Raw genomic sequence first — 22,209 nt, forward strand, 5'->3', positions numbered from 1 at the left:
AGCAGGGGAGGGCAGTTACAGGTGACCATTCCGACAGAGGTAAAAAATACTATGGAATACTATACATAGTACATTTTTTTTTTTTTTACCTCTGAATAGTATTGAATATCCGTGTAAGCCCATGCACAGCTTCTAGAACCAAAATAATCAATTTTACCCATCATCATCTTCTAGAGCAGTGATTCTCAACTAGGGACTGATGCTGAGTGTGATTCAAAATTCCCTGGGATGCTTTTTCATATTGTATATGGTTGCCTTCACTTTTTCACGGACCTCATCCTCACCATATATTTCACTGATAATTTAAAAAATGTAATTTACTTAGGTGTTGATACAAAAAGATCATCTCTTAAAAGGACATACTCTTTCTGTGTTCCATATTGCTTCAGTTCCATTTTTTAATAACATGGCATAATACAGTACCAAGTTTAAGTGGACATATAAGACAAAGGACCCAGAACAGCTTAAATTTGAATGTCCATCACCACTGTAGGAAAGTTTATTGTGAAAGAAAGAAAGAAAGAAAGAAAGAAAGAAAGAAAGAAAGAAAGAAAGAAAGAAAGAAAGAAAGAAGAAAGAAAGGAGGAGGGAGGGAGGGAGGGAGGGAGGGAGGGAGGGAGGGAGGGAGGGAGGGAGGGAGGGAGGGAGGGAGGGAGAAAAAGGGAAAACACAGCATGACAATGTTAGAGAATTTTAGGAAAAAGTTATATTACCCATAATCACATTAATTGTTATATGACTATTCTCACCCTTGCACATCATTTCCATATTCATTCACATATCTTGTGTAATCATAACCACAGTGTGCACTTTTTTTTTAATTTTTTTTAATGCATTTCATTGATTTCATACAGAGAGGAAGGGAGAGAGATAGAGTTAGAAACATCGATGAGAGAGAGTCATCGATCAGCTGCCATTCAGGGAATGTATTTTAAAAGAAAATACCTGGAGGCCTTTGAAAGGTGGATTTATAATACTTCAAGTAGTTTTCAATCCAGGAAAGTAATTTCAGTGAAGAAATTTAATCGTGAACATTTGCAAACTTTCCCAAGAAACCAATTTTTCACTGGAATCGCTATGAATTTCAGTTTTTAAAAACAAAAAGAAAATACCTGTCTGACACCCCCTACTGGGGATATGCCTGCAACCAAGGTACATGCCTTTGACCGGAATCGAACCCGGGACCTTTCGGTCCCCAAGCCGACGCTCTATCCATTGAGCCAAACCGGTTTCGGCCACAGTGTGCACTTTTTATTGTTGTTTTTTGTTTTCTGGTACATTCTCTTGGATCACAGCACCTTTAAGGTTGATGAGGTTTTTTTAAAAAAAATATTTTTACCTTTAAAAACGTGGTCACACTCAGTGCACACTATACTTTATGAAGCCATTCAGGTAACAACTCTTAACTATTCCAAACCTTCTCTTACCCCATATTCCCTGTCACTGCCACCACCCCTAGCCACTCCAAGAACATCTGCTGTAGCCATGGCTCAGTGACTTCTGCCTTCCCAGACCTGTTCTTTCCCTGCAACTCCTCCTCCTCTTCATCCCCATGGAGATGCTGTCAGAAATGTTAGCATTTCCCTGGGAGAGAGGATTGATAGGAAAGGGTATTAGCAAATCTGTAGGGATGGTGGGTGGAAAAACTCGGAGGAAGGTGGGTGATCTGACTCAGAACTGATGAGCAAGCGTGTGGGATGTGTGAGTAGGAGGGAGAATGCACAGGGGAATGAGTGGAAGATGGGTCCAGGGACATCCTTTCAACTGGAATTAGTGCTTTTCACACACAATTGGTCAATGATGCTCTGTGGGTTGTCTTCTAGTTGCTGCCAACAGAGACAGATCCAGCTTCTGTGGGGCCTAAGGCTTATAAAATTTTGGGGTAGAAGAGTCTCTTTGAAATCAGGCCTCAAAGTGGTTATTTATTTAAAGCAATAAAGTGAATTAATAAAGCAAATTGATGAAGGCTTGGAGATTTGGATCTTGTCTCCCAAGATCTTTTCAAGGAAACTTACCAGAAATACTACCTAATTGCTCTCTGGATTCCTTTCCCCATCTATGATATTCTCTAGCTCTCAGCAACTCCTGGCACAACTAGGAGCTGCAGCAAGTAAGGGTCCCAAAGCTCGATCTTTGCTAACTTCACACAGTTCCCTCTGACTATGAACAGGAGAAATATAGTGGCATTTAGTGACCTGGGTAAAAACAAGATTCAGAGGACTGTGATTCTGAGGTTTTATTAGCCTTTCTAGTTTTATACTCTTCTCTTATAGCTTAAAGACATTAACTGTGTGTGTGTGTGTGTGTGTGTGTGTTTAAAAAGGTAATTCACAGATTTATTTGTATAGAATGTTGTTGTCTATCATGTAGTTCACCCTCTGGGAAGTATGTGTCTAACCATTTTTATTCTTCAAATGACAGAGGAAAAAAAAGATTTTAAGCCAATAGTCTAGTAAATCCAGACATTACCAAATACATATTGTAACAAAGTATTATGCTAAGTACTGTGGGAAGGTGCAGAGAAGGCTGGAATGAACATCTTGTTGGTCCAAGCCCATGAATTTTTCATAGAATTTGAACAATCTAATACCTTATGAAGACAATAAAACTAATGTGTAGGTCTTCTTAGCTTTTTATATAATTTTGTCATTTTTCCTTTGCAGGCACCTCTATATTTAGAAAATGGGGTAATTTGATGACAGGAAAAAAATGCTAATTTTTATTCATACTATTCTCCTGGTCTTTCCTCTGCTTTGGACACTTGAATTGGCTCTACCAATGACAGGAGCTCTATGGAACTCTTTGCAATTTGCAATCTATTTTGTGGTCATTTTTAAAATTTACACTTCTCTGACCATATGTATTACTAGCAAGGTTACTAAAATATTTAATTTATTCCATGAAACAGTTAAGTGCATAGAAGGATATAACTGCAGTCAGCTATCCATTAAATTGTGGCAAGATTTCTTTTGTGTGTGTCCTTGTCATGGTTCTGCATAATTATTATGTCCATATTTCCATTGTACATTCCTTGATCTTTGTCTTTCCATTTAACTACTTCTTCCATATGTGTATTTATAACCACTGAACTGTTATTTCACCTACATTGAGTAGACAGTAGGAAAATAAATTTAAAGTACGTTCTAAGTATAAGTTGTAAAATGTCAACTTTACATTCATTTTCAAAGGAATGTGGCTAGCGTAGAAAAATTGGGATGTTGTTGTGACTTCAAGAACATATTAAATGTTTGGCAAAATGTGAAGGAATTGATTTTCATATGTAGATTTCTACCATAGGGGGTAAATGTTGGATTGTTCATTTTAAAGGCAAAGAAACTTGAAATGCCTTCGAACACCTCATGGGATAGCTGTTAGCAGTTAGCACTGAAACCTCTCAGCTACTTTTCTTTCCAGAGCTTGCTTCCCTCCTGCCTTCCTTTTTTTTCCTCCCCCACTGCCAACTCTGGAGGAGGGGACTGAGTGGAAATGCCAGTGTATTCACTCAGCCTATTTCCTGACAGGCATCAGCAGCCAGGTGTAAAGCCCCATGTGTAGGAAGATACAATCAGGGAAAAACTGCATCTGTATCAAAATCAGGGAATAGCAACTGGTTAGGGGCATCAGCTCTTGCACACAAGATGATTGTAACAAACAGGCTTCCCCCGGCAGTCCTGACAGTCTAGAGGTGCCCAGAGAATTGCCAGGTGGGCAGTCAGTGGGGAAGGTCCACGGGCCAGAGCTGGATTACTGTCCCCGCAGTTACCCAGACTAAACGCAACCACTGAACCTTGCTGCTGCAGGCACGCACTCTCTCGGGGAGATTGTCCTTCTCCATAGCAGGTAATTCGTTTTTACCTCTCAATTAGCTTTTTTCACAGAGTGTTGGGAATGCTCAAGTTGCTGGGATTCCTGCATATGCTCATGTCCCTGGGATTACCCACTGACGTCTGTGTTAGCCCCGCTCACCATGAATATTAGCATCAGTCCATCTGAACGTAGAAATGAATGCAGATTTTCTAGTCAGTGCAAACGAAGTGATGCATTTATTCCTACTTAAGATTCTAAGTACAGTTTTGATATTTTTTTATGATAAAAATTGAATATTTCTTAAAGAAAAAATATTGCCATCGGCAGTAAGTTTTTGTGTAGGTTTTGGTTACCCAGAGTACTCATTTATATTAGGGGAAATGTATAAAAGCATGTTTACAAGTATATTTGTTATATTTTAACAAAAAACTGAATAGCATTAAAAACATATACGCTATTTAAAGATGAGTATATGACCTCTGAGGCTGAGAATTTGGGGAAGTCTGATAATTTGGTTCACATGTAATCCTATAATGTTCATTTCCTCTAGTAAAATATAATTTGGGAGATATGAGTATATTTTTCTCATTAAAAAAAGCCCTTACTTCTTATGAAATATATATATATATACTAAGTCCAGGCACTTTCAAAGATTTTTCATTTACCGTGTTCTGGTATAATACATCATATTATATTCAGCTACACATAGGACAAATATAGCTGGCATTTTATTCCAATTAAATATAATTTTAGGCACTAAATTAATTTAAACAAAATGAGATACTTGTTCTATTTTTCCTTGAAATATTGAAATTATTTAGCTTAGGACATGACATACTAGAACCTTTACTTTTCCACCATCTTCTAGATAATTTTGAACATTTTCATATATTGAATTTAGTGAGAATTATAATTAGATACAAAAAAATATTTTTGCAGAACCATTCACCTTGCTTTGAATTTTTTACTGTTAGTAGACACAGAAAATGGGATAAGGAAGAAGCACTTTAAAAAAATTATAACAAAACAATGACTATGATTTTACATGCTTAAAGGAAAGGAAGACAGGCCCAGTCCCAGGGGAACTGAAGCCATTGAGGGACCATCTCACAGGCCTCTCCATTCTCAGCCTCCAATCCCCAATCCAGGCTCTCAGCTATCCCAGGTTCTCACTTCCATGCCACCCCTTCCCCTCAAAACACACACACACACACACACACACACACACACACTCACACACACACACACACACACACACACACACACACTTTCTCTTAGGAAATAGGCATGCCACACTTTCTTTCAAGTTAAGACATTAAAAAAAATTTTTTTTCTTGGATCAAAGTTTTTTCTTGGAATCTACTATGAAAGTAGGATTTACCCTATTTGAAGACAGGAAGGTGGCTGCCCCCACAGACTCACTCATCAGGTTTGATCACCTGCTTGGGACTGACACCCCCGCTGTCACCCCCCACCCACCAGCCCTGCCTACTGCAGGCCCTCTGAGAGCATCCAGAGAGCCAAGATTGACCATCACAGCATCCAAGGATCAATAACCAATAAAGCTGAATATCATTTGCTCTGTGGGGTTTCAATTATGATAGAGCAGTGAATCTCTAACTGTAATTTCAAGTATTGGTAAGTTGGTAGGAGAGGTAAGTGGGGTCAGTCTTCTGGCTCACCCCCAAAATCCTACCCCATGGACAGTCACCCATTATACATCTAAATGGTAGACTCTGCCACAACTTACAGAGGAAATTCAAAATGTCTCTTAAAATAAATTATTTTCTTAAGTATACCTTTTCTGGACTTTAAAAAGTGTTATTTGATTTTTTATCCAGGTATCTTTTAGATTGATGAAATTTAACAATTATATAATTTGTTTTCATTTAAATGCATTTTTATTTCCTGAGACATAATATGGATACTGACTCCTTCCCTGTTAGATAATATTCAGAGGCATCTCTGTTGGTCATGAAAACACTTTTTCTTTATGTATTATAAATATACTAATTTATTATTAAATTTTCACTGTCTGAACCCTATAATTTTAATATTTGTTTTGTTATCACCTTATCTAAATATTAAAGACATATTTATTGTTTGATTTATAATATGTTATATATTTGAGAAAATATAGAAAATGAGAATATTCTAAAAACTATCTTCCAAGTCTGTAAAAATGAAAAACTAACAGTACATTTATTTATTTGACTTAATGTTCATAAAATGTTAGTTCACTTGATTTATTTTCTATCTCCCAAGGTACATTTTAATTCTGATTGGATGAAGATTTTTTAAAATTAGCCATAAATATGACTATATAGCTTCTTACATAACAAAAATATTTTAACTTTCATGTTATTTGACTTTGGTTTAAAAATACACAAACTTGAAGAAACAGTAAAATTGTGGGTACCAGGAACTAGGTGTAGAGGAAATGGGGAGATGTTTACCAAAGGGTACAAACTTCTATCAATAGTTAGAAAATGAATAAATTCTGAGATATAATGCATAGCATTGTAATTATGATGAACAAAACTAAATTATATTCCTGGAAGTTGTTAAAAGAGTAGATTTTTTAAAAAAATGTTTTTATTGATTTTTAGAAAGAGGACAAGAGAAGGAGTGAGAGAGAAGCATCAATATGAGAGAGAAAAACATCAATTGGTTGTCTCACATATGTACTCTCTTTGGAAATTGTACCCACAACCTAGTATGTGCCCTGACTGGGAATTGAACTCTGACCCCTTGGTGAATAAGATGACTCTTGACTAACTGAGCCCCACCCGCCAAGACAAAAGAATAGATCTTTAATGCTCTCACCAAATGGAAAAAAAGGTCATTAGGTGACATGATGGAGGTATTAGCTAAAACTGGTAATCATTTTTCAATATATAAGTATATCAATATAAACTTACACAATGTCATATATCAACTGTAACTCAATAGAGCTGGAAAAAATCATAGAATTTGATTTTTAAAGACCTCCCTGCCCCTTATGAATAGATTTCTCTAAAGTCACTTAACCTTCGAGGGACTCACCTGGAAAATCTGGTTGCTTTGAGTATTGAGTGATTGAATGCCTATGACATAGCATCCTCCACTCTCAATAACCATGCATGTATGAGTGGCCTCAATTCTGAAGAACTCTGAAGGGCCATCCCAGCTCTAGAGCTCCCACCAGAGGCCTCTATTGCAACTGCATAACAGTTCACCTCCCCCTGCCCAGTGCTTCCCTCACGTCCTAACCAGTGTTGCTCTTGAGAACACTCCCCAGCAAACTTCCAGAGGTAAATCTTGGCCTCAGAGTATGTTTCCTGGGTAACCTAATCCAAGACAAAGTATAAGTTATTCATATTTCAACATAGTTAATTATACTAGGTGTACCGGTTAATAATGGTGGATTTTGTAATCAAAGAAAACACGATAATTTCAAGAGAAATATCAAAAGTGCTTTATTCAAAGCAATGCCCATCACTAGCTACACATTTCCCTCATCTTTTAGTAATTTGTGGATGCCGTCCCAATAGAACTTTTCTTGTTTTGAGGCAAATCATTCAGAGACCCAATTTTCCACTTCTTAGTTTGTTTCGAAGTGCTGCTGACAAAGTGTGTGTGCCAATTGGAACAAGTGGTAATCTGAAGGAGCAAGGTCTGGTGAATTCAGTGGGTGGGTTAATACTTCCCAGGCAAGATCTTTTAATGTATATTTAACTGCTTTTGAAGTGTGTGATGGAACGTCATCATGAAGTAAGATTACTTTGCCATGTCTTCTAGCACATTCTGGCCATTTCATAATCAAAGCATGGTTCAAATTTGATTATTTGTTGTCAGTGCAATCAGAATTAATGGTTTCACCTGGTTTTAGAAGCTCATAATACACCACACTTTCCTGATCCCACCAAACACAGAGCATTGTCTTCTTTCTGAAGCAATTTGGCCTTGCAGTCAATGTTGATGGATGACCTGATCAACCCATGATTTTGGGCATTTGGGATTCTCAAAATGAATCCACCTTTCATCGCCAGTCACAATCCGATGCAAAAAAAGACTTTCATGCCATTGAAGCAACATTTTACTGATGACTTTTCAGTTTTCCATTTGTCTTTAGTTCAGTTGATGTGGCATCCATTTTCCTTCCTTTAAAAATCTTTCCCATTGCTTGTAAACTATTAGAAATTGTTTGCTGAGCAACATTTAATCTTTCTGCGAGTTGTTTTTGAGTTTGACATGCATCTTTGTCCAATTATGTTGGTAATTGTTGGTCTTCAAACTTTTTTAGTTGACTTAGATGTTCTTTGTCTTTCACATCAAAATCATCACTATATTTTTCTTCTTTACATAACAAGCATTTAAACCAGCGTTCACAAGCATCTTTAGATGGAGTATGTTCACTATAAGCTTCCCAAAGTACCTCAATATATGATAACTTTTTCTTCAAAATAAAGTAATGAATCAAAACTTTCCACAAATGCTCTTTTTTGGCATGAAAATCAACATTTTTAAGTGTAAAAATATCTCTGATGTTAATACCTTCAGCAAATTTGGCATATGAAGTTCTGAAGCTTGATGTCAATACAACAAGCATATATATCAATTGCATACTAGTATATATCAATATATGTGTAACTCCATCTATTGAAAAAAATCTGCATTGTTAACTGGTACACCTAGCACTCACCAGGAATATGCCAGATAATTTTGTGTGGCTATTTTATATTCCTTTCCTTCTTCAGACCTCTACTAGTAAATCCTATTACTATTCAGCCTCCCAACTTTTGGCAACACATTGCACTGTCATTATCCTATTGTTGCCTCTTGAGAGCATTGCATCCTGAGATATTTTGAAGCTTCAATGTTTGGCCTTCCACTCACGCACAGAGAGCTTCTAGGGGGGTCTGCTCAGCAGTTATGGGGAGTTTGGGAGCCTGCTGTTCCCCCACAGCAACCTCTTAACCAGACTTGTAACATTGAAGTCTGGATAATGACACTGAACTAGGCCGTATACAAGTCCTTAAATGGTTGTCATAAGTGGTGCCGAGCAAACTTGTCAAAGAACCACATTAGCTTAAATTTATCTTGTCTTTTCCCATACGAGTTAAGTTTTGGTCATGTCTCTATAACATAAATTATTTCAGTAGTTTGTTGATATTTTGTGCTTCACAAATACTGAATATGAACAGTTATTTAATTTGATTTTATTGACATCTATAGATGCAGGCATCCTGTTTCATAAATATTAGACTAGCTACACATTTGATTTCCCAATCCTGCTAGTCAATAAATTAAGCAAGTAAAATTGTTCTGAAATGAATAATAGAAATGGACCATTTCTCACCAGGCCCATTGTTATTCGCAGCATATAAATATAGTACTTTGAGTCACCATCATCCATCTTTCATATGACCTTTATTGCCTATAGCCTACTCTCCACCCAGCAGCCACAACAATTCTTTAAAAAGTGTACGTTGGATCCTGTTACTGCTCTGTTCAAAACCCTCCAAAAATTCTCTGTTTAGCTGTCAACCCTTAATTCTCTGACTTCATGTTATTATCCCTCTCAATCACACTATTATCCCTCTGTCACACTAGTCTCCTTGAGATCCCTGAAACACGTTTATATCTTGGTTTCTTTGCTCTAGCTGCTCCTTCCGCCTACAGGTCTCCTCTGCCAGCTATCTGCTTAGCACACCTTCTCACCATTTAGTCTTCACTCAGATCTTCCCTCTCTTAAAGACCTATTCTGATCACTTGCTTCCTTTGTTGGCCACCACGCCCATCCCTCTCCCTGATCCCAGACCCTGTATCCCCTGCCCTGCTATATTTTTCTTCTTTACATAACACTTACTACCTTCCAGTCCCCTCAGAGGTGCATTAACCATGAAGCTAGTGAAACGTAAGCTTCAGAGCCCCTTCTTCACATAGATCCCTTCTACATCTCAGGGAGAGGCCCTACTGATGTGTACACGTGGCTGCATGGTTCTGTAAGATTTACAAACATGATACATCTACACTAATAAAAGAGAAATTTTCAAATTGACCACACCTCCACAACGCCCACCAGCCAATCAGGAATGGGTATGCAAATCAACACAACAAAGATGGTGGGTTAATTTGCATACATAGGAGTGGAGGGATGACTGAAGGCTCCAGCCCAAGCGAAGACTGAAGCCTGAAGCCTCGCTGCAGCCAGAGCAGAGAAGTCTAGCCTAGAGGCTTGGCTTCTCTGCTGTGGCTAGAGCAAAGGCCTAGGTCCCAGGTACTGGAGGAAAACTGGTGCTGGCAGCCAGGGGAAGAAAGGCCTATTACACAAATCTTCGTGCAAGGGGCCTCTAGTTTTTATTATAATTGCTTAAGATGATTGTTTCCACTCTAACTTCCTCTATGTCAAGTTTTCCCTTTCACCAAGTGGGGCTGAAATGGCTTCAGGCAGTTTTGAAGTCTAGGAAAGGGAAAATTGAGTTGGGGATACATTTAGTTTGGGAGTGGCTAAATGTCATTAGTGGTCTGCAGTCACTTTGCCATACAGCTTAGTTAGTGCTAGCCATCTGCTGTGGGAAGAGCTTCCAGGTAGATGTCTACTGTCTGCTGGCCAGAGTGTTGCTCTTTCACTGTGACTAGAATGTCTGACACCAAAATATGTGGGTGTTGAAGGGGGAAAATTGTGTGAAATTAACAAAGCCAACTAAGTTGTAGGAAATTCTTCTATGTTTTATAGCTTATATTTTAAAGAAACATGATTAAGGTTTCCCCAAACTTGCCAACAGTCCTAAATTCTTTAAAAATAAAATGAACCAAGTTATGAGGTTGAGAGTAGGTTTTCTAACCAATAATAAAAATATTATTGATTAACCATGCAAGAGGGAAGAAGGCATTATCTTTCTATTCTTTCTGTTATGCAATAAATCTGTCAGGTTGAGTTTCCTGTTAATGAGTCAGTAGATAAACTGAACGCTGATCTATTTTAAATATAAATCAGACATCCCTCACATATGTTGTGGCTTTATGTTTTTTCAAGAAGAATGAAATGATCTAAGTTAGTTGGTGTCTAGCTGACCTTTCTCTGAGGCATGAAACACTTAAACATCCAGTGTAGTGCGTGATTCCTCCTTTAAGATTGTAGGGAGTCAGTTTAAAGATGCTGAACCCAAAAGAAGAAATGGGAAGGGGGGGGGGGCTTTTTACTATTCTAGCCCTGTTGGTTTTCATTGTCAATTGCCTGCACGTGTTCATATAGGAGGCCCTTGCTTCACAAGTTCCTGTACCCATGACTTCCATTCGACGCCCTGTTGTGCAAAGACAAGACTGTTTGCTTTTACATACGTATTCATGAATATATGTACCTATGTGTGTGCACATGTATTTATTTTTATTTTTTTATTGTACTTATTTTTCAGGTATTTGAAAATGGTAAAGACACTGGAGAGATCTCTATCTGTATCAACCAAAAAGATTTGGTGTCTAATAGCCCAAACCAAACTGGTGATATGATGGAAAAAGTGAGTTTACTGGCTGTTTATTTATGATTCTAGGTGTCTTCCAAGCTACTTGTCATTAATTTAGATAATTACATCTTTAAAGTTATTTAGAAAGAAAAAAAAAGATCAGTCATGTGCTGGTCTGTAAAGATTGATAGTCTTAAGATTGACTTCTGAATTCTTTTGGCTCTCTGTTTATCAACTCTGAGCCACTTATTTAACAGCATCTTAACCTTCATTATGCTTGTATTTGGAAATCTGTCTGCACTGGTCTCTTGGATTGCCCTCTTGTTTACACTTTGAAAATAAGTGACATGATATTCAGTTTAGGGTATGTTCTGGATTTAGGGTGTTCCCAAGCCCAAGACCCTGAGCGACTAATGTGCAGATTTGGTCTCCTATGCTCATTGTAGGCAAGTCCAAATGGTTTTTCTGAGACACTCTTACCTTTATTTTCCAGATCATTGGGATGTTTCTTGGGCAGAGTCAACATATTCAGGATCTTTATTTGGGGTCTTTGTCTTGCATAAAAAGACACTGAACACCCCTGTTGTTTACAAATTGGGGTTATGCGCCCCAGCGCACACCAGTGTTTGGGGCTCTGTTGCTTGGCTTTTGTTTAGAAACTTGCTTCTTCCTCCCCCCTCTTGAGTTCAGCACCCTTAGACTTGTCTTTCCCTGGTGTATCTATTACCTGGCTTTTACAGTCATCCACTAAAGTTGCATAAAGTTGGAAGACTTATCTGACCATTATTTTAGCCTAGAAGAGAAGGGAAATGCTACTTTCATAATTAGAGAGAGAAGAATCAAGAGTCTTGGCTGGTTTCTTTTTACCATCACCTCCCTAACTATTTAAAAATACCATGATATGAAAGCCTTCCTAGAATTATCTGTCATCTCCTCGTGCCCCCGCCCCCCCCCGCCGCCCGCCCCCCAATTTCACATTAGGATACTTTACTCTTTGGTTCATATTAAATTGAAGATGGCATTTATATTATTTTACATAGGAAGCTAATACTCTGCAGGAATTTTTTTTGAGTTGGCTTGTGGGCACATTGAAATGGAATGTTCTTTGCTTCTATAATATGCAAGCTAATCTTGGGGGGTTAAGGGGAGACTTGAATTAGGAACACCATATAGCTGTTTGGGAGATCCCTGGTGACATTAAAGGATGTCTGTTTCCTTGGTGCACACTTGTCTCAATCACATGCCTAAACTATTTCATACTCTTCTCAGGTTCCTGAACAAATTCTTATCCTATAAAGTCATGGTGATGATAGTTTTAAAGATAAGTGGGTGAAGAATATCACATATATTTGGTCACTGCATTCCAGCCTTAACCAACTACCTTGAGATGAAAGGCACTGAGGCCCTACCTCCTGGAAGCTGTGGGATGCTCATCTTTGAAACTCTAAAATGCAATCTGTCACCAACTTGAGAAAATGGAGATTGAGATGCAACTCCTATGAAAGTGCATTTGGATTTGTGGTCAGGCGTACATACTTTCCTACCACACACTCCCATTTTTAGTGTACATATTTCTCTCCTGGACTAGGTCTTCAGTCTTTTATAGCTTTCCCTTTTACAAAAAAGGTGATGACTAGAAAACAAAAATCACTGTATTTTTAACAGTGATCAGCATTGCCTGCTTTCCCAAAAAATAAGCTCAATGGCTGAGACAGCACAGAAATATATGTAGGGTTTTGTGAATTCAATATATAGATTTTCAAAACATCTTTGTGATTCCAGTTAAAAAAAAAAATCAGACTTTTACAATTCTAATGTCTTTGCCTATTATACTCCTAAAGAAAATAGTAGCAATTACTTGTAATTCAAAGGATTTGATTATACAGTGTGAGAAGTATTACCTTTATTGAAATGAAAAATGTGTTATCATTTTCAGCCTTTCTGATGCTCAAGGCTGGAAATTTGGTCAATAGAGAGCTTTTGAAAACAATGTAGAGCTGATAAAGTTAGAGATACAATTGTTTATCTCTAATTAGGACAAAGCTTAATTCTTAAGTATTCTACAAATATAGTTGCTGACCAAAGAAAATATTTTACTCAGTCAAGAGTTTAGAACCAATAGGAGAGGAAACTGGCATATATGACAAGATTGCAACTTTATCTCCTTTCCTTTGAGCTTTGGCATTTAACACATCCCAGGATACCTCAATGGAAATTAACAGGAGTGAAAGAGGCACCCTAAATAGAGCTGAGCCAGGAAAGTCCACAGCTATATCTGCATCCCTGCCGAGATTACAGAGTAACAAGAAATTGAGAGACACAGGAACTGACAAGGGAAAGAAGAAAAGGAAGCCTGTGTCAGAAGGCTAAGGGGGGTGGGGGGCGGAGGACAGAGTGATGGATAGTGTGGGGCACAGAGTAGGACAGAGTAGAGGCCCAAACACTCAAAGGTAACCAAAAATAATGAAAGAGTCTTTTAAAATGCCACCTGCAACCCAGTTCCGTTGGATTTACTTTCATTTGAAATGTGCCTTAAATTAGAAATATCTTGATAATCCACAGACCCTAAAGGTAAGGTGGTTGCAAACACTGACAATGCTAATATTTAAATTATTAAATGACAGCATTTCGTACTTTGCATTTCAGTTATATCTTATTTACAACTTGAAAACATCTCTTATGGAAGTGGCTTACAAGCATTTGCAGGGCCTTCATTAAAATACAGCCAGAAGAGTCCTTCTGAAGCAACCTGGGCTAAAAGTCCTGTTTATTTTTGCAATCCTGTCAATGGTGAATTACTCGGCCATTGGTTATTTCAAGGTGGTGGGAAATAGGGAGACCGCCCATTGTAAAACCTGAACACGCTCTGCAAGGGCCCTAAGAGAATGTGTAGCTCCCACAAGAAAAGCATAACCCTCATCAAAGAGGACTGTTACCATGTGTAGAAGCTAAACGCTCTTCCTGTAAAACTGTCACATCTGCTTTCAGTCCCAGCGCCAAAGGGTCAGAGCTCAATCACAAGCCTGTGGCACCCCCTGCTGGTTAAAAGCCCATGCTCATTTTGTTACTTTCCCTTGAGCTAAACAGTGCCATCATTTCACACTTCTTTTAGCATTCTATATGAATTTAATTATCATTTGTTTAGACTTCATTGGTTACAGAGTAAAGACCGTTTACTACAGATGTCCACAATTTATGTAATTCTTTTTTCTTCTTCCTTATTTCCCCCCACCACCAGTTACTTCTCAAGATTCATCAAAGGCTTCAAGGATCTTCCATCAACCCACCAGGCCTCAATTTTTCTTCAACCCGGCTTTTCGATGAGCATGGTCAAGAAATTAAGAATCCACTTTTGCTGAAGAATGAGCAAAAAATTTGGGTCTCTTATGGTAAAGCGTACAGGTAGGAATGAGGCAATTTTTTTTTTTTCAGTCTGTCCTCAGTCTTTTCTGGGGCAAAGTAATTTAAAAGGAGAGTTGAGAAGCCAAGAGCACCCTTTATGAAAATTTTTTAAAATTTTGAATTCCAATAAAATGTCAGGATGCTTTTTTTGTGTGTGTGAGGCAGGATTGTTTGAGAAATTTGTCATCTCTCTCTCTCCCTCTCCTTCTCTCTTTTCTCTCCTTCTCTCTCTTCTCTCTCTCTCTCTCTCTGACTTTTCTGTCTTAATGCCTTGTCATAGTTCTTGAAGTCTGCCTGTCAGCACAGCAAGTGGGATTTGTTCATGTCTGAGTAGTCACCTTAATGATAGCAGATGGAAACGCCACGGGGGGCCCAAACCCATCACACTGTCATTGTCGCACACTGCCCTGACCTGCTTCCACTCCTCTATTTTTTTGTCCCTTTTTAAAGGAGAAATGGATGGTAATTGAAAAGGATTTTAAGCAAGATTTATGAAGCTGCAGACAACATGATTCCCCACTATCTCTCTGTTTTCACAAATAAAGTCTTAACCTTTTAAGCACCAATGACAGAACAGCTAGAGATAAATTGGTAAAGCTCATAAGCTCTATCATATCGAAGTTGTATTTCTCAAAGGCGCCTTATATTATCCTACAATAATTACTGGTTATCGCGAAGTGTTGTGTAAATTTTTGTAGATTGGTAAATTCCTGCATACAATTATTTGCGTTTCCGAGGAAAGAAAAAGGCTGCAGTTTGCAGGCGCTGATGATCTGGGCTGTGTGGACTGTCATGGAGATTTATGCATATTTTGACAGAATACATCCAGATGAACTCTGAAACTGCTTGTCAGTAAACTTAAACACACTTTTGCCTTTTCTGAATTTTTTTATTTTTATTTTTTAGGACATGGGGGAAAATAATTTTGCTTTTAGAGTACAATTGATCATAACTGTAATGAAAATAGCCTGGACAGAGCTAGGAGCTAATTGGATTTGCTATCTATTCTAATAGTCAAAACTTTAAGTATGGAAATAAATTTACTCAGAAGTCCATAAAGGTTTGGAAGAACTTGGGAGGATTAGTGTTGTAACATACTACAAAATTTTATTTCACCTGTCCTAGTAGAATAAAATTAAAATACTTAATAATTTCTAATGGTGTGTAATTTATAAAACTCAAAATATCTGTAAGGAATGGTGTTTTTCCTTCCCAAAGGCAGATTTTAAAATGTCTTTTAATTGCACTATGAAAGTTGTATTTGCATGGTACAAATAGCAATGAATTTTATTACAAGGAAAGATTTTTAAATAAAATGGTTGGCTAGTAATTTCTTCTTAAATATCATTGTTAAAGTGAAAGCAATGACTGACTAATTTTGATGTTTTTAATAATGTTTGCTATAGTAATGAATTTTAGATAAGCTCAAACACTTGTTTTTGGTTAATTGAATCATATTTGTGGAATAACAAATAGAAATGCTAAGTATTTGAAATAATTCCAAAATCAACTGAGGATTGTAGCTGGAGGAGTCCATAGTCAGTATATTTATTTGTTCATTATTGTTATTTTAATAGGATAATGTATTCTTTTTCTTGTTTTGAATCTAATATGATTCATTTGCTACTATTGGAATTTCTAAAATTTATGTCTAAAACGTTATTTCCATCCAATTTAAAATATATTGAGAAAATGTGCAATGTGTATTAAGTAAATGATAATCATTTTCAGGGAGTAATTCTAACTTGCCTAGTATATGCTGATATGGGGAATCAGATTACTAATTTACAAAAGATGATATTGCCAATATCTGCTTCAATTTTGAGTCTCTTAATTATTTTCTACCAATTTTTATTTAGAAAAATGTCAAATCTACAGACAACTTGAAATGATAATACAATGAATATCTATATATCCTTTACCAAGGCTCAACAATTTAAAGAGTTTGCCACATTTATTTTACCTCTTTTTTTTTTTAATCTCCCTTCTCTCTTTTTTGAATGGTTAGAAATTAATTTCAGATAATCATTTAAGTTTTATTGTTAAGTGCTTCACGTCACATAACTGAAGAATTAGAATTATTCTTCAATATTACCACATTATAATATCTAACATAGTCAAAAATAATGGAATATTACCTAATATGCAGATTATATTCAAACTACCCAAAATGCGCTTTAGAGCTCTTTGTAACCTGGGATCCAAATAAGCTTCAAATATTGCAGTTATTTTCTTTAGTTCTCTTCAATCTAGAATATTCCTCCACCTTTTGTTTTTCATGACATTGATTTCTTTTTTAAAGAGTTCACTTTTCTTGTGGAATGTCCCATATTCTGAATTTTTCTGAGTCTTTTCTCATTATTAGATTCAGTTTAAATATTTTTCATTATACTACACAGCTGTAGTTGACTCGTGTAATTGTTAAGATAAATAGCAAGTTTTTGTCACCAATTTAGAAAAAACTATTTCATATTTTACATAGTGGCCACTCTTGTTTAAGATCTTTTTTCCATCAGATTTATTTTACTTTTTCTTTATTTTATTTCCATCACCATTTATTCCCCTATATCCTCTTTCACTTCCCACCCTCACTCCATCACCACACTGTTGTCTGTGTCCATGAGTTCTTTCTCCTTTTTCTTCTTTTTTGCTCAATCCCTCACCCTCCTTCTGACACTCCACAACCAGAGCTGTCTGCATGCTCTCTAAGAGTCTATCTCTATGTTATTCTCAAATAATTAAATTAACCTAAAAAATGTTCCTAACAGTATGTAAAATAAAAAAACAAATTAGCATAACAATTAGTTAGCCCATAAAGAAAAGGTTTGGTTTTAATTAAACACTAAGGATTTATTTAAATATCAGATCCAAAGTTTATTATTGGCGTATTGCATTGTAGCTAGACATTGATAAAGATCATTTAGTTATACAGGATATAGTTATTACAAAATGAACATTATATGAAAAATTGGTTGTTTTTCTCCACTAAATATTTTGCTTTTATTGTTTAAATTATTTTTTAAAATATTGTGTATTGCAACTATCCTTGGCATATTATACATCAGCCAAATAAAGTAAAATGTGCATATAAGATTTTGGGATTTTACTAGACACTGATATTTTATGTTGTATTATTTATTTGTGCTGAAATTTCAGTGTTAGCATAATTTTGCAGATACCTTTAATTTTTTTTCCATTTTTCAGATCTCCATGGAACCCTGTTTTGAGTTTGACCTTTGACCAGGTGGCTGCATTTGCCAGAGGTGGCATTACAATTGCATATAAAACCTTCTTGGATCCCAAAGCTGTTCTGCTATGTGGATGTGACAAGTAAATTAATGTGTGCTTGGTTAAATTAATCTGAATCATCTAAATTCAGATTTTCCAGAATGAGAGATTGAAACACTAAAAGACATTCTTTGAATCATCTTACATAAACAATTATTTATTTTATTGACTTATTTCATGGTATAATGAGCTAATGCCTAAAAGACTTAATCATTAACTTTCTTTAAGTTTTAAAAAAACATATGGTCCAATAAGCAGATTTTAGTTTCAGCTTTGCAGATGTGATAATTTTATTTGAAATGAAAAAGCTGGTTTTAGTGCTTCCATTCTAATATTTGAGTAGAATCATTAAAATATTATATAATATGTTTATACATGTGAGTGTCTATATTTAAGGATCTCATTTGATGACAAATTAAAAACAAAAGCAATGCTGAAGGCTTGGTGGGATAGTGAGAAGAAGAGCAGGAGGTAGAGGGTTGGGCATCTTGTCCCATATCTGCTTATAATTGTCCATGGGCAGCTGGGTGTCTGTCTTGCCTGTAAAAAGACCAAACCCAGCATTCACATTAACCATAGTCCAGGCACAGTTTTTAAATGAATTGGGTAGAAATCTAATCCTCAAAACAATTATTTTGATCACATCATTACTGTTATACTGTTATTATTCCATTTTATAGAGACAGAAACTGAGGCACAGAAGGGCAAGATAGATTCAAAATTCTAACCTAGACTGTCTTTCTTAAAAATTGACGGTTTAAACACTATCCTGCACAAACAGAACTTTCTGTGCTGATGAAAACATACTTTGTGACAATTGAGAACTTAAAGTCTGACTAATGTGACTGAGGAACTGAATTTTTAATTTTGTTCAAATTAAATGAATTTTAATTAAAATATATGTAGCTAGTGGCTACCATATTGGACATTGGAGCAGAAAACTGATACTATGCTGGGTTATGTGATCTATCTGTAAGGTCCTATCTAGCTTTAACATTTTATAATTTAACAAATCACAGCTGTCCTTAAGATGAAGGTAAAAAGACTGAAGTAGAGGGTAAATCCACAAAACCAAATGCAGTCTGACACAGTGTAGAGTCAAACTATTGCTACATATGTCTATGAAGACCAACTCTTCCCCCAATGACTGCCTGCCATGTATTAGGCAAGATTTGAATTTCTTTTGTCCTGTTCTCTGTTTCTTTTATTTTAAATATATATTTTATTGATTTTTTTTTACAGAGAGGAAGGGAGAGAGATAGTTAGAAATGAAAGAGAAACATTGATCAGCTGCCTCCTGCACACTCCCTACTGGATATGTGCCCACAACCAAGGTACATGCCCTTGATCAAAATCGAACCTGGGACCCCTGAATCCACAGGCCAACTCTCTATCCACTGAGCCAAACCAGCTGGGGCTCTGTTTCTTTATAGATAGAAATAACTCATTAGCATTTTTTTAAAATAGGCATTTCCTTTTATGATCTTTCTCCAAGCTGTTATTTTTGCCTCTACCCTTCAAATTTTAGCTAGGAGTTTAATTTGAAATTCATGTATTCCATCTTAATTTTACTTCCCAGGTGCAATAAATATTGTTTTAGTGGGTGGATTCAAATTAGATTTAGCTCTTGAAGAATAACAATATGAAAACTGCCTACCCTTATTGAACTAATTTGAAGATAATTTCCTTAATATTTGGATTCCATTTGAATTTTCTTTCTGTACTCTAAAGTGTATTATTTGAAATATTAATAATCATATTTTTACTTATATTTTTCAGAATATTGAAAAAATACTATTACCAGCCCTAGAACCTGTTGAATAGCAGCATTTTCTAGGATATGTCTTAACATATCAATATTGACCCAAGTAATTTTCTTTAGAGTAGGGATTTGCTCACTGTTAAAACAAGTGATTTGGCTGAATTAAAATGGCATTCAACACCTCCAGTTTGTGGTTTGTCCATGTACCCACTAGACTGTGCTGCCTTTTAGGATGTTCTTTAAAAAACAAACTCCTGCTTTGCACAACTATCATAAGTATAAAAACATCCTTTATTATTCATACTCCATTGTATTTAGAATATAAATGTAATAGTGAAGATGGCCTCAACTATGAGTGATCTTTTCAGAATAAAAGTCATTTTTTTGTTTCTTTGTTCTATTAATAATTAGGCATGGAATCCCCCACTGTCATAAATAATTGCAAGGTAAAAATTTAAAACTTCCCTTTCCCAATTATTGATACCAAAGCACTTTACAAATTTTTGTTTAAAATTATACATTGAGTTTTCTCTTACTAGTGGAGTATAAAATGCATAAATTATTATACTAGAAGATTAAAGATATTATAAATAAATATATTTTATTCTAGCAAAAATAATCAAATATTTAACTTTTTTTTAGTTGGGAAGTTTGTAAGGGATTTCCAATGAATTTTAATGCCAACAATCAACAGATACCTGATCAATTTGAAAAGGTGGACTTGGAGGACCATTTCCTACAGAACAAGGTCAGAATTATATGTTATAATTAATGTGGTTATTTTATGTATTGGATTTTCAGTCAATACTTGGTGACTGAGTGGATATTGGTGAAAGTTTTGAAAACTATGAGTTATTCTACAAGTGTTGGGGCATTATTCTTTACTTCCTGTTATTAAGCTCTTTAAAACTGAATCAATATATAGCATTTCTGTTTGAAAAAAAATTCAACCTGAATAATGTCATTCAAGTACTGTTTTTGACATATTTCCTCTAGAACTACTATATTATAATAAGTTTGAGTTACTTAAGAAAGTCTTTAAGATGGCTATTCTCTATACTTCAGTATCTGGTCTATTTGTTCTACGGGTTGATGTATCTAAGGAACACGAGTTCTTCAGAAAACCCAATTCATGGCAAGCCAATCCAGAAGGTCTATGGATTAATTTGCACTTAGGTATCTTGCCAGAAAAGAATTTTGTTCTCCAATTGAGCTATTAAAGGCACTTAAAACATGTCTTTTAAAAAGGAATACTTTTTTTTCCTCATCTGGGAAACTATGTAGAGTTGTTCATTTCAACTATCCCAATACATAAGCTTTAGTTTTTGAATTCAAAAGCAAAAGGCACAGAGATGGAGATGCCCAAAGAAAGCAGAACTTCCTGTTCACTGATCTAAGCCCTCTATTTCCAAGACACAGTGTAAGAAATACATTGTCCCAAACTAATATTTTTAATTTCTCCATGCTGCCCATTCATGTTATAATGTCAAAACTTATATTGAGAATATTAGTTGTTTCAAGGTGCATATAAATCTAAACAATATAATTAAAAAATAGAATAAAATAAATAATTATTTCTAATCCTGTCTGTTCTTGAGCAACTTTAGAAATTAAATGTAAGTTGAATGGTGTGCCAAGAATTAATGCCTTTTATATTTATCTGACATTTAGATTTATTTAACATAGTTCTGATCCAGTTAGCAGTACTTTTTCTTTCTTTTTTTTCCTTTTCTTTTTTTTTCTTAATCCTCACCCAAGACTATTTTTTTAATTGATATTTAGGGAGAGTGGGAGATAAAGGGAAAGACAGAGAAATATCAATGTGAGTGAAACACAACGATTGGTTGCCGGGGAGGAGCCTGCAACCAAAGTACGTGTCCTTGACCAGAATCAAACCCGGGACCCGTTCACAGGTCCACAGATTCACAGGCTGACGCTCTATCCACTGGGCCAAACTGGCTAGGGCTCCTTTTTATTATTTTTTTTTTTGCTATAACATTATTTTCCTGCTCAAAAACTTGTGTGCTTGGCTGTTGCCTACTGAAGTTGCATATCTTTATCTGGCTTCAGTGAACCCCATGATTTTCCTTCAGTCTTCCCCTGCCTTTCCAAGCTTCTCTTTTTGATCTTCTTCATACACTACAGTAAGAGTTAATAAGTTGTGTCCCACAACATGCTTTTCTCTTTGGTATACTTATGTCATGGCATGTGTTGTTCTTTGCCTAGGAAATAACCTCTATCATTACTGTGTGTGTGTGTGTGTGTGTGTGTGTGTGTGTGTGTGTGTGTGTGTGTGTGTTTGCCTTAAGGCTTTATTCAACTTCCTCTTCTTCCATAAAACCTTCTCATATCCTGCAGAAAGAATTAACCTCAAATTACCTTGTATTTTTAGAACTCCTTTGAAAATTGTTCTTAGATCTTGTTTTTTATATTGGCATTTATTTGCTTTTGTGCTTTCTCCTCCCTGAAATTGAGAATTCGTTAGATGCAACCATTGTGTCT

General features: G+C 36.0%; 1 protein-coding gene across 1 annotated transcript in view; it reads left to right on the forward strand.

The window, feature by feature from the left end:
- DCDC1 (doublecortin domain containing 1) overlaps positions 1–22,209 on the forward strand; it is a 274,158-nt gene that overhangs the window by 114,247 nt on the left and 137,702 nt on the right. Inside the window, exons 10-13 of the mRNA XM_045577759.1 lie at positions 11,208–11,309; positions 14,494–14,657; positions 17,820–17,987; positions 20,350–20,455. Coding sequence (XP_045433715.1) covers positions 11,208–11,309; positions 14,494–14,657; positions 17,820–17,987; positions 20,350–20,455 — 540 coding nt within the window. The remainder of the gene's footprint in view (positions 1–11,207; positions 11,310–14,493; positions 14,658–17,819; positions 17,988–20,349; positions 20,456–22,209) is intronic.

This window comes from Pipistrellus kuhlii, unplaced genomic scaffold (genome assembly GCF_014108245.1).
Source record: "Pipistrellus kuhlii isolate mPipKuh1 unplaced genomic scaffold, mPipKuh1.p scaffold_m20_p_9, whole genome shotgun sequence".
Taxonomy (NCBI): domain Eukaryota; kingdom Metazoa; phylum Chordata; class Mammalia; order Chiroptera; family Vespertilionidae; genus Pipistrellus; species Pipistrellus kuhlii.